This window comes from Thamnophis sirtalis, unplaced genomic scaffold, assembly GCF_051295495.1.
Source record: "Thamnophis sirtalis isolate CommonGarterSnake01/CBP01778 unplaced genomic scaffold, rThaSir2_p1.2 scaffold_5, whole genome shotgun sequence".
NCBI lineage: Eukaryota > Metazoa > Chordata > Lepidosauria > Squamata > Natricidae > Thamnophis > Thamnophis sirtalis.
The window spans coordinates 68,665,015-68,681,405 of NW_028261385.1; the positions used below are offsets into that span (position 1 = coordinate 68,665,015).

At 35.3% G+C, this 16,391-nt stretch overlaps 1 protein-coding gene across 2 annotated transcripts in view; it reads right to left on the reverse strand.

Moving 5' to 3' along the window:
- LOC106553532 (proprotein convertase subtilisin/kexin type 5) overlaps window positions 1-16,391 on the reverse strand; it is a 145,430-nt gene that overhangs the window by 40,367 nt on the left and 88,672 nt on the right. For both annotated transcript variants that reach the window (XM_087715979.1, XM_087715980.1), the window contains exons 7-8: window positions 14,412-14,584; window positions 3,336-3,548 (exon numbers count right to left, since the gene is read on the reverse strand). In XM_087715979.1, the coding sequence (XP_087572105.1) occupies window positions 3,336-3,548; window positions 14,412-14,584 (386 nt within the window). The remainder of the gene's footprint in view (window positions 1-3,335; window positions 3,549-14,411; window positions 14,585-16,391) is intronic.

Genomic DNA, 16,391 nt, shown 5'->3' on the forward strand with positions numbered 1-16,391 from the left:
TACTTAAGCTCCACCTAAAGAAGTCTCCAATGAAAATCTTCAAAAAATATATCCTAGACTTACAACTCCTCTGTATGAAGCAAAAGGTTATTGTGCTTCTCCTTATGAAGTGGCTGTCACTGAAGATGACCCAGAAACTACAGCTGGCATAGAATGTAATTGTCTGAAAGTAGAAGCCAATATAGTAGAGAGGTGTTGTTTGTTGCACTATTACTTTCAAACAGCATTCTCACTGAGGTTAGTTAAAATTGTGCTTTTCCACAGAGATTTTGAAGAAGAGGATTCTTATTGGGTTAACAGCAATACTAGGAGGTCATTCGATTATTTTCCCTGTCTGAGGTTGGTTATACTTTTATGTTGGCTTTATTTATTTTCTTAATATGCTGTGACTGTAAGCATCCTGGACTATGAAACTGATGGCATACATCATATTATTTATAAATAATAAATAAATGTAGACCACAGATTAATAAGAACAGTAATATCCAGAATTAGTTTTGAAGAAAACAGCAAAATTTGTCAATAGCACAATTATTTGTAATTTCCTTTCCTAATAAGGTTCAAATAAATTTTTTAAAGTTGTCAAATCTTCAGGAGAAGTGTTTTGGACTATAGAGGTTTAAGAAGCAGGAGGGCAAGACATTCTTAGTGACTCAACAGATTTTATTTATATTAACTCTGGATTCAAATTATATTTCTTGTTAGATTGTTAGTTTTAGCTGAAGGCTTCATTACAACATTATTAATAGAGTTATAAACATAATAAGATTAGGCATAATTAGATATAGGCTGGATTAAGGCCATAGACACTGAATTATTATTCACATATTAATCCCATCATCATTTATTTCAATTATTTAAAGAGGCATTTAACTCAGAAAAGGGTAACAAAAATGCATTGAATGGAAATTCTACTCGAGCCATGTAAAATGTTTTGATGTAAACTGGCTGAACTGATTTTTCTTCTTTAAATCAAGGTTGATTAAATATATCTGTTTTGTATATTATTCCAATTACCACCTAATATTTTTTAAAATGATGACAACCCAGAAGTTGCCTTGTTTGATTCAATACCTGCTCTCCTCCCTCATATTTAAGTGTTCTCTGCTCTGTTTTCCTTCATGAGCCTTGAAGATCTTTCCCCAGTCCTTGCATGGAAAATTTGGAATTATTTACAGGTAAAGTTGTTTTATGGCTTTTCCCTCCAGATTAATCATTCTGTTTTTATACTTGGTTCACCATTCTAGCCATCTTTAGTCAAATGGACTTATAATTAGGGATTCTGGAGTCAGGTGGCCTCATAATTAGGCATGTGCAAACTATTCTGCCATTTTTTTTTCAACTTGAAGTGGCAACTCCAAGTGTTCTAAGTATAAAACAAAACATGAAAATTTTCTTGTAAAATGAAATCTCAAAATAAATATGACCCTTTTGAGCAGTGTCCTCCATTTGGGGGGGGGTACGGGACTATCCCAGGTGATGTGGTTTTGTAGATTATGACTGAATTGCTTTTTCCCCCTCCAAATCTTTTTCAGTCAATTAGCAGAAACTATGAAGTTTCTGTTGTTACTGATTCAGATTGGAGGAAGCAAAATGAAGTGGCATATGAAGAAAAAAAAATCAAAGATCAAGAAATTTGGGTAGGATCATCAAATTACATTATATTACAAATTGTATGATCTCAAGTTCTATACAAATAATCTGGAGAAATTATACAGTGGAGTCAATTCTGTTATTGCCTGGGACTAGCCAAATTCTTCTCATAACTAATAGGCTTCCTTGAAAGAATCTGAGTTCCTGAATTGAAAAGGGGCATTTTGGAAGAAGCTATTTCTTTGAGGCAGATAAGTGGCTGTCTGAAAATGCATGTAGATTTATAATAGACAGATGCAGTTGTAAATTACAACTGCCAGATTACCCAGAATTACGATTAAAACTGGATGCTGTTATCACTCCATCACTAAGTAGCAATTTGAAGCTGTCAAGATTTCAAGAAACCTTTAAAATAAAACTGCCCCAACAGTTGCTTGCATGACTTTGAATTCATTTATCAAATAGATAGCATAGGGTGACTGGACAGGTTTAAAGGCATGGTGCTACTCAGTCCAATAGTTTAACTGCACTATTTGAGATAAAGACAAATAAAGCAGAATCATGTTTTTTGCTATTGTTGCTCTTATATCAGAGAAATTTGAATAAAGCTTGATAGGGTATTATCCCCTTCTTGAACACTAGAAGCCAAAGCTAGTCTAGAACACTAGATTAGCACTGATGACATTATCTAGTTTGGGTAATGAAACATCTTCAAGAAGAAAATTTCAGAGAGCCCCAAGTACACCTTATTTCAACCCTGAGCTACAACTATTCTCCTTTATTAGGACTAGAAGCCAAAATATTTTTTATACATTTTGCATGTAGCATGCTGTAATCTGTGACTAAAGGTCATTCAAAGTTGTCTTTGGAATCCTTGCATTTTTAGAAATCAGTAATTACATTTTAAGTGCTTGGAGTCTTTAGTCTTATTTTATTTAATTAATTTGAAACACAAAAATGACCCTAGGCCAAATTATTTATGGCTTCCGCACGGAATGTTTAAGAAAACCTTATCTAGAAATATTTGAACTGATGTGTTTTACACTATATCACTTTAATGGGAATTAAAGGATTGTACAAGAGTAGATTATCAATTAAAACCAATATTACCAAAATACTCTTGAATTCAAGATGGTAAATTTCATCATGGGAATATTTTTTTGCTAGAAAAATGAATGAGTTATTCCTTATTTTATCATTTTTTGAAGAAATTATAGAAAAAACCCTCAAATATATAAAATTTATCAAAAGAAGAATAAGTAGGAGAAAGCAGATGATAACAGAATAATTACTGGAATGAAGAGTTACCTCAGAATTTGTCTTTAAAATTAATCATCTGAAAACAGCAAGGTTTCCAGGAGAGATGGCTAATATCCCAGATTATTAGAAGAAACGATATATTTTGAAAAATAGCCGATCTTAACTCCTTATTAGCAGCAAGAGACTGAAAAGGAGAAAACATTAAACAAATTTGTATTCATGATGGAAAACTAGGATTGAGAGAGAGAACAAATGTGTTTTCCCCTCCCTTCAGTTGGAAGATTTTCTGTGTTTGTTTCTTGTGCAAATCAGTTTTTGGTTGAGGATGAAAAAGATGGTTTTTAAAGGAGCAAATCCTTTAAAATATACAAAAAAAATTGTCAAGTAACTTTAGGATAAATAAAACCTAGAATATATTTACAAAAATAAGTTGTCAATTTTATTTTCAATTGAACTTCAATCATGGTGAAAAGACCACATACTATTTTCCTGTCATAGGATTCTCCGCTGCTGTAGGTTGTAGCTAATGTTGATGCACATTCTTCTAGATACCAAGGTTTCCTTCCACTTTCAGCTGTGCTACTGATGGAGATGGTATAGATGCTATTGGTGTAGCCATCACACGAGCAATGATCCTTACTTCTTCCACCATTTCCAGATGCCCACACATAAATGGAGCCCAAGTTGTTTCTGCCCTATTTGAAATAAATTAAAATATATTGAAATTAGAAGTAGATAATAAGTTGTAATAGTCCTTTTTTTAAATTTTATTTGAATAAAATGTTTTATTTGTAATTTAAATCCATCCTATAAAATAGCAAATAGAGATTATAGTACTCTTCCATTTTAAGTACTTGTTGTTAATACTTGTTATCCCAAAAAGGTTATGAAATCACCAGTGAATAAATTAATAAATTAAAGGACTAAAGGACTTATTTATTTTATTTATTTATTTATTTATTTCATACATGAAATTTATTTTTCTTATTTAATCTTGTAAAAATAATATTCTATTCTGATAGCATCAGAGAATGAATATACTTGCTATCCCAAAAAGGTTATGAAATTACCAGTGAATAAATTAATAAATTAAAGGACTAAAGGACATTATTATTATATTTATTTATTTATTTATTACATCAAATTTATTTTTCTTATTTAATATTGTAAAAAGAGTATTCTATCCTGATGGCATCAGAGAATGAATATACATTAGTTCTTTCCACTTCCATCATAACTTATTCTCCAATAAATGAGTGATCTTTTCCTCATTATAATATTGTTTTTATTAACTATTTTACATTTTAGATTCTGTTTCTTATAAAGCTTAATTGAATTACCGTATATACTCGAGTATAAGCCAAGTTTTTCAGCCCACTTTTTGGGCTGAAAAAAGCCGCCTCGGCTTATACTCGAGTCAGTGAAAAATGTGCCCGAAATGGAGGAGAAAAAGGGGCGGGGCCATGCCGCTGGGTGACGCTTGTGAATGGCCCGGCGCCCCTGTGAGTTTCCCCTCCCTCTGTGTCAGTTTGCCGCGCAGCGCGCACCACACCATCCCCCCTCCTCACGTTCTAATGTAATGCAGGGCTGCCTTACGATTCCCCTTCCTCCCCCTCCTGCCGCTCTGCAACGATGCCCCACCTCCTCCTTGTTATGGCAAGCAGCCACATAGTGATGTCCCACCTCCTCTGGTACAGTGATCCAATGATAGGAATCACTGTGCCGTGTGTCATAGGAGGCGGGACATCGCTCCCGCGGCTGCATGGGACATCAGCATCATGAGGTGAGTGAAGTATTTCATTGAATACACCGCTAGTTTACTGTTTTTCTTTGAAATAAATATTCAAAAACATTATTGGTATCTATTTTTATTTTTGAAATTTACCGGTAGCTGCTGCATTTCCCACCCTAGGCTTATACTCGAGTCAATAACTTTTCCAGTTTTTTGTGGTAAAATTAGGTGCCTCGGCTTATATTCGGGTCGGCCTATACTCGAGTATATACGGTAGATTTATCATTATTATTCATATTTCATAGACTATATGTATTATACCATTTAATAATTTAATATCATTACAAATGTATAAACCATTTCTTATAAAGACTATCTACCTAGAGATAATTATGGATTTTAATTAAGATGAGATAGGGCAATAAGTTTTTGACATTTATATCAACTTAGCCTGCAGCTTTGAGGCTATCTAGTCATCAAGTATTTATCAGGTGATCCGTGCACAGACTTTCTTCTGGTATCAATCTAGAGTACTCCTTAATTTAATAAGAAGCTCCAGGACATGAAGTGCAATATAAAGTATCTGGAGCAGTGTTGATAGGTGATGAGGAATGGCAATACCCAAAGTTCAGTACAATCCCATGTTCAGACCTATACTGTGGCAGTAAAAGCAGTGGAAGATCAATACTTGTTTTGTACACATCAGTGTGGATGCTCTAGTACTCAGCCCCCCCCACATTTTAATTAAAATATGGTGGATAATCATCCATTGATTGGATATTAGACATCACCAATATGCTGAGGATATCATTTTTGCCAGGCTGCCTATTATACCAAATCCTTTCCCAAATCAGGAAGCAAGCACTGAAGACTCACTTTTACATATGGCTTTATTTTGCATGAAGCTGCCCTTGAAGATGACTCAGAAACAGCAGCTGTTACAAAATGCAGTAACGTGTTTTATTGACTTTAGGATAATATTCTGTAGGGAGAATATGTCTGGTCCATATTGTGTAGCATTGTCTAGAAAATGATCTAGGTGTCCAGCCTGAGGAAAAACATGGGTGTTCAGGACACAGATAATCACATTTCCAAGGTACGCTATATATTGTGTGAAATTTGTACATACCTTTCCAAAAATATTTTGTTTACTCAATATATATTGGTTTTGTAAATTTTGGCAGGAATCTTCAAATCCAAAGATACTATTGAAAAAGACGCAATTGGCATGTATGTATGTATGTATGTATATATGTATGTATGTATCAGGCGTGCATTCCTGCCAGTTCTTACCTCTTCTATAGAAGAGGTAAGAACCACAAATCCACCGTGCCATTTAGAACAGGTTCCAGCTCCCCCCCGCCTGTCCGCACCACACTTGCCCCACCCGCTGCTCACTGATTGGCTGGCTCACCAATCGCTCCGCCCACCTCTAAGAGTCCTATCTAAACTTTAAAGTCTTAAACAACATTTTCATCTCTAAGTTAACTAAGTTATTAGATGGGATTCTGAGTCCAAAAAGTCAACAGTTTTTATAAATACCAATTATTCATATATCAATTTGATCTGTTAATTGATAAGAAATATGAGACCCACATTTTGGCTTTAAAATGTTTAAACTTCAATACTAACAATACTCCAACACCTTGTTGGAGCTTATACAACAAAATTTTGCAATTTATTGAAACTCATGGCATTTGTACAGAAGAATAAATAATTGTATTATTGGACATGCAGCTAAAGTAACATTTATGATTGTTAAATCATAAGTTTTTGCAGTGTTCTAAAATTACTATTTTATAGTAAGAAATATAATAATTAGATATATTAATCTGACTTTGAAACAATCAAAGTAATATTTTCAGATGCACATAATTTATTGAATTATATAACCACAACATAAAGGTTGACTGCTAGTCAATGGTAATAGATTTTTGTGTCTTTATTATTGCCATGAGATTAATTTTCAACATTGGAAATATAAATTTATGGATCTAATTACCCAGTAGGCTCCATATCATATATGCATTACTTGCCTCCTACAAACAAGCTGCTTATAGACATAGATTATGAACATGAAAAAGCCCTGCCTTCACCTATGCATTCACTAATTGAATGCCTTTGCAATGCCTTGGAGTCATGTGATCAGCTTCTGCAAGCAAAGTCTATGGGGAAACCAGATTCATTTAACAACAGTATTAATAACTTAACAACTGCAGTGATTCACCTAGGAATTATGGCAAGAAAATCGTAATATGTGGCAAAAATCACTTAACAACTGTGTCCCATCTGTGGCAAGAAAGGTCATAAAATGGGGCAAAATTCACTTAACAAATGTTTCACTTAACAACAGAAATGTTGGGCTTAATTGTGATCATAAATGAGTACTACCTGCACATTGTTCTGCCTTTTTCAACAAAATTTTGTTTCATCCTTGTCAGCTCTATTGAGTCTGATCCCTAAGATTTAAACTTAGATAGCATGCATTGAATCAAAATTCTTTAGTTATAGTTATTCCAAAGTTAGTCATTACTTGCAAAATATGGGTTTTTTTCCAGAGGTGGGATTCAGCCGGTTGGGACTGGTTCGGGCAAACTTCAACTTAAATGCCATCTTTAACTTTTCTTTACAAACATAGCATTAAACATAGCATTACAGTGATAAATGAAATATAATTTTCAAAATTTTGACTTCCATTATGTTTAATATTTATGGTTAATCTCTATGGATTACACTTTTGTTACTATCAAATGTGGTTACTATCTGTGGTTGCCCATTGCTGTTTCATTCTAATCTGTCTGGATCACTGCTTTTGTTTTCCTATATATTTTGTGCCACATAAAATTAATATCCTTTCTTCCAACTAATTTTATCTTTTTTGAACCAATTAAAGCAAAGCAGAGAAAAACAACGGAAGAAAGATTCATTAATTAAATTCATTTTCAACTTGTCTTTCAGTCACATAAATGTTGGTGCTGACTTAGGAAAGACTTTAATTTTATTCAGAGAAATTTAATAAAAAGCAAATACTTTTGAAGAAAATAATCTGTATTTTTCTGTCATTAATATATAAAGCTTTGTATAACTGTTTCAAACTAATCTCTCAATGGGCTACAACTGTTCGCGGGATCAGTCTTAAGCATATATTATAAGCCTTTGACATTAGATTTTTTTTCATTTATTAATAATTTTTTTAACTCTGTGTTTGGTCTAACTTTTTAGAAGAGAGAGAGAGACAATATGAGAGAGAACAGATCTTTTCTATTGTTTCACTTCTGTACAAAATTCTTGGGAATCAGTTTACCCAATATAGTCTATTTTTCTTTTCTTTTTCATCTCTCAACAACAATTTGCTTCTAACTATTAATGTTTGGAACAGCTGGAATGAATCTTCTAGGGATTCTGAATTAGATACCTCATAAGTCATATAAAACTCAGACTATTAGTCCTGTCTAAACTTAGTCTCTATTACTTGCACAGCATAATTGTTTTTTAAACCTGACCTCAGTGTTATTTGCCTCCAGATATTTGTAGTTGGGTGGGGGGTAGGCTTTGGAACTTCGTAGATCAAGTTTCAAAGGGACTGCAGGAATTCTTATATTTAAGATGCAATTTTATTTATATTTTTTAAACAAACTTCAGAGTAAAAAAAGCTTAACATTTAAAAACTATTCAAATTATATAAGCCATTTCTTGTCTGGATTTTCAAATGAATAATAAATAATCATAACTGATTGCATCATTTGGAACAGACAAAATAGCTTCAAGCTATTCCCTAAACTATAATTAGTATTTAATTTGTAAGTATAGCAAAAACAAAGCAAAACAATGAAGACTGCTGGCTAAAGCAAAAGTCAGTGCATGTATAGCATTTTCACTTTTCAAGTTATTTTAGTTGTCTAATCTCCATCCTTCAAGGAGACATATTCTAAACGCTTCTACCACCATAAATATATTTTGAAATCCTGAAAATGATAAAATGATTGGCAATGTCTATCCTGCTCACCTGAATCCTAACCTAAATCCTAACCCAGCCAGAGAAATGCCACCTCAAGCCCTGGGTTGTAGCCAGCTAACCCGTGCCACAGTAGGAAGCAGCAGCTACCACCACCACAGCCCAGCACTAGGACAAAAACCTGTTCCAACCCAGCACTATGCATGAAGACCCAGCTGCTTCTGCCATCTTCACTTCACAGCCCCTTCCACCATGTGGTGCACCATTCCCGCTACTCCTGCCCTATATTGTCCTGGCCCTTCCTTCTGAGGTCACACACATCAGGAGCAAGCAACTCATAGATAGGCCCAAGCAGATATTTTACTGTTGATTACCAATATTACAAGAATTTTTTCCAGATTGTCTGCTTCCTCTTGGGAAATGGCTTATATAGACTGAAAGGTTTGGTCTCAGATGTTTCCTCCCCAGAATGAAGTCTAACTTGGATTGTTTTTTTCTCTCTGGCTTAGCCTCCTCCCCTTCAGCTGGGGATTCAACTACACACAACCTCTTTCCCAACAAAGCCTTGGAAAATGTCCAGCCTTCCTGAGGCCTCACAAGGTTTTAGAAGACCACATGTGACTACATGAGATCTTGGGAAAAAGGCCTCACATGTCCAGCAGCATTTTCACAAGGCCTCAGGAATCCATTCCAAAATCTTGTGAGGCCGCAGGAAAGACCCATGCAACCTTGGGAAGAAGGCCGTGTATAATCACAGGAAGAAAGGCCAGGCCAAATATGCTTTATTGACAGTGGAGCCAAAGAAGAAGATGAAAACCAGCAATAGGCAGCAGAATGCTGGGACAGGGATGGCAAAACAAAGAGTTCAGAGGTGAGTTCCTACTGGTTTGGCTGAGTAGGTAGTAACTCGACCTTCCATGCCCCTGAATAGGTTCTCTCAGTGGTGCCTGTGGTGCCACCATCTTGTTTTTTGCTTCTGTGCATGCGTGCGTAGCACACATCAGGCATGCACATGTGCAAAGCATGTCCCTGAGCGAACCGGCAGCAGTTGGAACCCATCCCTGAAAGGGTGGCATAGTGTCGTGAGCCAAAATGGTAGAGATGGGGAAGAGGGAAACAGTGAATGCGGGCAGTTGAAGCAATCCTGCAATCATATATTTGGGCAGGTAGCCAGGCACCTAAATGTTGAATATGTTATTGCAGGGATGCATAGTAATAGCTGTACGTTCAAGGACTGTATGTAAGTACTATTCATTCAGCACCACCATAACTTTGAACAGTCACTGAATGAATTGTCATTAACTGAGGACTATCCTGTTTGGCAATGCTAAGAGAACTTTCAATTCCTGTCAACACTATCAATGCCAAAATTGGTGAAGCAAGATAGATGAAAAAGACTGCATGGATGAAAAGGGACGCATTAATGAGGGTTCTCACAACAGGTTCAACTGCACAACACTTCATCATTAATGCCCAACAAACTTTCGGGCTTTTATCCAGATAACTAAAGAGAAGGATACACTGGGTACAAAAGGATAGTGAATGTGCCAATCAGGAAAAATAATCAAATATCTAATTTTGCTTATTGAATTTATCCTCCCTTCTTTATATTACTGAAAAGGATTTGCCATGAGAAATATGTGCAATATTTCACAATGATGCATACCTAACATTTTCCCTGTGAGATCCTCTGTTCAACCTGATTTTGAAAACTCACTGAAGTATTTCAGAACTGTTTTAGATTCCCAGAATCTGATGGATTTTATTTTATACAGTATATTTGATTTGGCTAAATGTAAAAAAAACAGGATATTCTTCAATAAATCTTTTACTATTAAATTATCATGCATAGGATTTTACAGAATTTTACAGGATTTCCGAACATTGTGTACATGTTTCAAACTGCTTATTTCGTTTTCTCTTTCCACAAAAAATCCATTACAGAGGAAATGGCAATATCTGCATAAACAATGCATTTAGATGATAGCACTAGGCACTGTTTATCCGAAAACTCCTAATATAAAATTATCTTGCAAAAAGAATGGCAAATGAAACCAACACCCACACTTATTAGGAATATTTTCATAATATATTTGAACTAATCATTAAGATATTTCAATGCAATCTACCTCCTACATTTGGTTCCTTTTGTTCTAATTCATTTATACATCTTTAGATATACAAGTTTGCTCCTTTCTCCAGTAAAAATTAAATAATGTATAATGCCTGGATGAATAAAAAACAATTTAGCTCAGTGCCAAATTTCCAACAATGCCAGATTGCCAGAGGTCACCACATGCCTCAGAAAACCCACATGATGATTTAAGTTTATACCTTTTGATTTACAGTTTAGTGACCATTCAAAGTTACAACAGTACCATTTTATAACAATTTTTCACACTTACAACCAATGCAGCATTCTCCATGGCCAGGCGATCAAAATTCAGATGCTTGACAACTGGCTCATATTTATGATGGTTGCAATGTCCTGGAATCATGTAATCATCATTTTGCAACCTTCTGACAAGCAAAGTCAATGAGGAAACCAGATTCACTTAACAACTATATTTCTAATTTAACAACTGTAGTAATTCACTTAAGAATCATGGCAAGAAAATCGTAATATATGGCAAAAACAACTTAACAACTCAATTGTGGTTGAAAGTCGAGGAATACCTGTATAATTGGAAACACCCTTTCAGAACTGAATTTAAAGCATTGCGCAGCTCCATTTTACTTGTGAAAACAAAATGTATTGTAAAAAATATTTTCTTTTTCTATAACTCTGGAAATATTTATTTAATAAACAACTGTTTCACATTCTTTTAATTTGGATCAGGATTTGCCAAAGTAGCAACACTGACTGATTATGAAAATGATGTTCATTCTTAGCAACCGCATGGCAACATATATATGATTTATTGCGTGTCATGTGTACGAAAAAAAATCAGGATTGTTTTTGCTAGTGACTTTCCATTTCTTCCTTGCATACTTTTCAAACTCAGTATAATACAGTAACATTTTTTGGGATATTTTCTGTTAAAAAGTTAATGTAGATTGATGATATAACTTCATCAAATGTGAACAACTAATTAGACTTGATGTCATTTTTTTTAAAATGAAGTCTCTGGGCAAGGAAAATGTAAAGATACAATTAACAACTTTTTCCAAGTAATAGAAATGGACCACACCCAAATTATGAACAATCTGCTGGCCGAGTGCTCAATTTAATTTACCAGGCCTTAATTAGATGCACAATTGATAGAAGCTTGAAATTCTATTGCCAAAAGTTTTTGATAAATAAAGTGCTGGCTCAATTGCAATTATCAAGAATTCATTAAGTGAAAATTATGCCAATTCTTAAAAACAAAACTTCCCTATAAATAGTTATATTTATAGTTATATTATTGCATTCCTGGGGAATGTGCTACAAATTATACTCTCCAGTTCATTACCTTGCAGAGAACAATTGTGATTTCACTTTATTTACGCTAATTATAAGTAGATGTTACATGAACCTTTATCATTTATAAAAGTAATAACGTTTTCTCTTTACATAACTGAAAACTTATTTTTTTTCTGCCGGATTATTATAGACATTTGCAACTTTAATTAAACAGAAGTCTAGTGCTATTTACAGAATACAACTACAGGTGATGTTCACTTAACAATAAAAATTGCTAAATTGAGACCAACTACTTCTCTAAGCTGTAAGTTCATTAAGTGAGACATCACATCGTGGTAACTTCCAATTTTACTGATAGATTCTTCATTGTTTCTGCTTGTGCAAAGCCAGCTTTGAAGCATGCAAATAGCGTGCATGTGAGTGCAGGAAGTCGCAAAGTTGTAAATTCCTGCTGGTTGCAAAGACCTGAAATTCTATCACATTAACTGTCATAACTAAAAACAGTGGCTAAACAGGGCAGTCATTATAGGTGGACCACCTGGTATAATGGTTAAAGCATCAGGGTATAAATTGGGCAACCATGAATTCTAGTTCTATTTTAGATGGAAAGCCAGCTGGGTGACCTTTCTCTCAGTCTAGGAAGAAGGCAATGGCAAACCACCTCCCAAAAATCTTTTCAAGAAAACTGCAGGCAGTCTTAGAAAATTGGATATGAGTGAATGGAGGGATGGACTCAGATCTGGCATTTATATCTTGCTGTTCAAAATTATTGGATTATTTCTTGTTTGAGCTTAATTTACCAGAGTTCTAAAGGTGTGGCTAAAACAGTTTTTATCAGAAACACTATTGGATTCACTCAGGAGTTTCCAGGTCTTATCCATACTCACAATATTATCATTGAACAATAGTCAGCAGATTTTTTTCACTTGTTTTCTCCCAAGTACCAAAGAGTTTGGGATGTTTCTTTTTACTACTGCTATTAAGTATATTGTTCTTTATCTATCTGGCCCAATAATTGAAGTATGGAATGCTAGTGGTATCACCATATCTGTTTTCACCATAATTTTATTGAAGTAACATTCAAACTGGTCTGGTCTGTCTAGACCAGGAGTGTCAAACTTAATTTCATTGAGATCTGCATCAGGGTTGTGTTTTACTTTGGGGGCTGGAGTGGGTGTGGCTAGTGTGGCCATGGCCCGCTTGATGTCACTCGCTCCAAGCTCCATTTTCACTGGCAGAAGGTGACAGGAGGCCTTCACACCTGAAAATGGAGCCTGAGAGGACCGGACACAGTCCTCCCAAATGGCGTTTTCTCTGGCAGAGGCACCTCGGGTTGGTCCTTTGCTGTTTCTAGGGTGACCCGGCAAGCCATATCTAAGCACTCCAGATCTGGCCCCCAGGAGCTGAGTTTGATAACCCTGGTCTAGACTATTTGTTGTAAATGTACATGTGTATGTATGTATGTTTGTATGTATGAATCTTGAAAAATGATTTTATATATGTGTATGTATGTATGTATGTATGTATGTGTGTGTGTGTGTGTGTGTGTGTTTATTTGTGCTATAACAAAGGCAACAGTAAAAGTGTTGGGTTTCTGTCATGATGGACTCTTGTGACGAGCCGATAGACAGATGATGGAAGCAGTTGGCTTCCTCCCATAATTGGGGCTTACCAGGGGTTGTAAAAACCCCTGGTAAGGTTTTTTATTTATTTATTTGTGCTGATAAATAAATAAAGGGAGACTAGTATAGATCTATTTCAAGCTATTTAGCTCTCATCAGCTAGCCATACCCTTACTGGGATTTGAACCTGGGCTATATTGCATACTAGGCAGAAATCTTAGCCATTAGGCCACAGGCTCTTATCCGTTATCAGCGATAGTGTATGTATGTATGTATGTATGTGTGTGTGTGTGTGTGTGTGTGTGTGTGTGTGTGTGTATATATATATATATATATATATATATATATATATATATATATATATATATATATATATATATATATATATATATATACACACACACACACACACATACACATACATACATACATACATACATACATACATACATACATACATATAAAAAACAAAATAAAAAATCATGCACATGCCCATATGCCCATATGTCCAATCATAATTGAAAAATGCTTTTCACATTAAGAGGAAAGAAGAAAGTTGCAGTGATCTTCAGAAGAGCTGGTGGATTCCAGGATCTCTGTGTTGATGCAGATGGCATTTTTGCTGCTGTTATTTTCAGTTGGTCTGTAATTTTGGGGAATCCTTATTTGGATCCTGGATTTCAATCCTGACAACCTGCCCTAGAAGCTTTCTTTAGGGCCAGTGATTTATTTTTAATATCAATATGCTTCTATTACCTTTTTAATGCTAATGATTATTATTATTATTGTTGTTGTTGTTGTTATTGTTATTATTATTTATGCAGAGATGTGTGTATAACATACCGTTCTGACTCCATTCTCAAAGGCCTGGCGTGTTAAAGAAGCTGGTCCATCAACTGTTTTTCCATCATCATCAGGACCCCAGCTAGCGCTGTAGATATGTATATGTTGTGGATTGAGGCTCAATGATTTTGCTTCTACCATGTCTGTAACATCACCATCTAACATCCGCACTCCTTGGTGGGGGAAAAAAGAAACCTTTGATTTGATATAATGCATTTATATGTCCACTTGGCAACAAATAATCTTATAAGAAACCAACATAAAATATTCACAATATATGTCCCCCAATTAAAAATAGCAGTAGTAAAAAGCAGTACCCCAAACTTTCCTTTTAACTGTGATAGCATAAAACAAATAATAAGTCTCTCTAAATAAATATTCTCAGTTCCGAATGCTGCTTAAGAGACTGGGTTGAATCCAATGAGTCTCTCCGGATATCTTGTTTCATAACTGAGATGTTACCATGAAGATGGTCCTCTCTTTAGTAACCACTCACTTTCATTTCACTAGCAGGAATATCTTGAGCACACTATTTGTTTAGGAAAGCTACTTCCAAGATATTAAAGGCTCTATGAATAAGAACCAAAAGTTCAAATTAAATCAGGAAATGAACTGAGACAAAGTGTAGTTAGGAAATGCACTGGCATAACAACATAGGAAAGTAAAAATAAACTTTCCCATATTTATATTCACCCACAAAATTTGCAGTACTTTGATCACTTAAGACTTTTATTCATTATGTACCATTCTTTCTCTCAACTTTCTATCTATTGTATCTGCAAATACATAAAATAAACCTAAAAGTAATTACTACACTACATAGTAATTCAATGAAACATTAACCAGGAAAGTTTAAAAAATAATTACTAAATCAGAGATTTCCAGATATTCTCAGGTTGTGGTGCACCTATTAGTTCTAAAATTGTATGTGCCCCAGTAAATTTACTAAGTTAATAAGAGTTACATTCATTAGTAGGAAAAAAATTCCTACAGTGCTCCTGTCAATTTATTGCAACACCATGGGTTCCATGGAGCAGTTTGGGTATTAGGTATTAGGTTGTAATTAGTATTAGGTTGCTATTTAGTTAAAATACTTGCTAAAATAGAAATATTCTGATATGCTGGACAGGAATGGAATCAATCATCAATCATCAATCATGCTGGCAAATTTAGAAAGACAGCACTGAAAAGGCCATTTAATCTTAGTTTAATTCAGATAGGAATGGATTGCAGAATCAACAGGCAGACAGTAGCACTGCTACTTCATATGTTCTACTCAGCAAGAAAAGAGCAATTGGAGATGTCACTGAAGAGATGTCATAATCAAAGAATGAGGTGACATCAGGGAAGCCTCAGAAATGATTCCTTCTTGCCATTGGTAAAGGACCCAGTGCTTGAAGGCTTTTGTGATAAGCTGCTGGAACTCTTGCCTTGTATCAGTGATGGCGAACCTTTCTGTAAAGGCGTGCCAAAATTGTGTGCGTCCGCCCACACCCACAATGCAATGCATCGATGCATGCATGGAACACCCCCCCCCCCAATGGAAGGGAGTTTTCATCCTCCCCAGGCTTCAAGAAAGTCTCTGGAGCCATTTTTGCCCTCCCCAGGTTCCGGAGGCTTTCCTGAACCCTGGGTAGGATGAAAAATGATCTTCTCTGGTCCTCTGGATGGCCAAAAATCAGCTGGCTGTGTGTGTATGCACTCTGGAGATGACATTTTGCGTGCCAGCAGATATGGCTAAGAATGCCATCTGTGGTAAGTGTGCCATAGGTTCGCCATCATGGCCTTATACCTTAATATAGACTGTTTGCATCCAGATTCAATAGTTCCCTGACTTCCTCTTCTCTTTCTTGCTACCTCAGTTGACTGCTGGACTTTGGTTGGGCAATACTTTGCCTCAATTGTAGTCTGGCTAGAAGGAAGTAAGCCCTACTTGACTCTCACTCTTTTCAGGAAAAGACAGTAATTGCCTGTAAACAA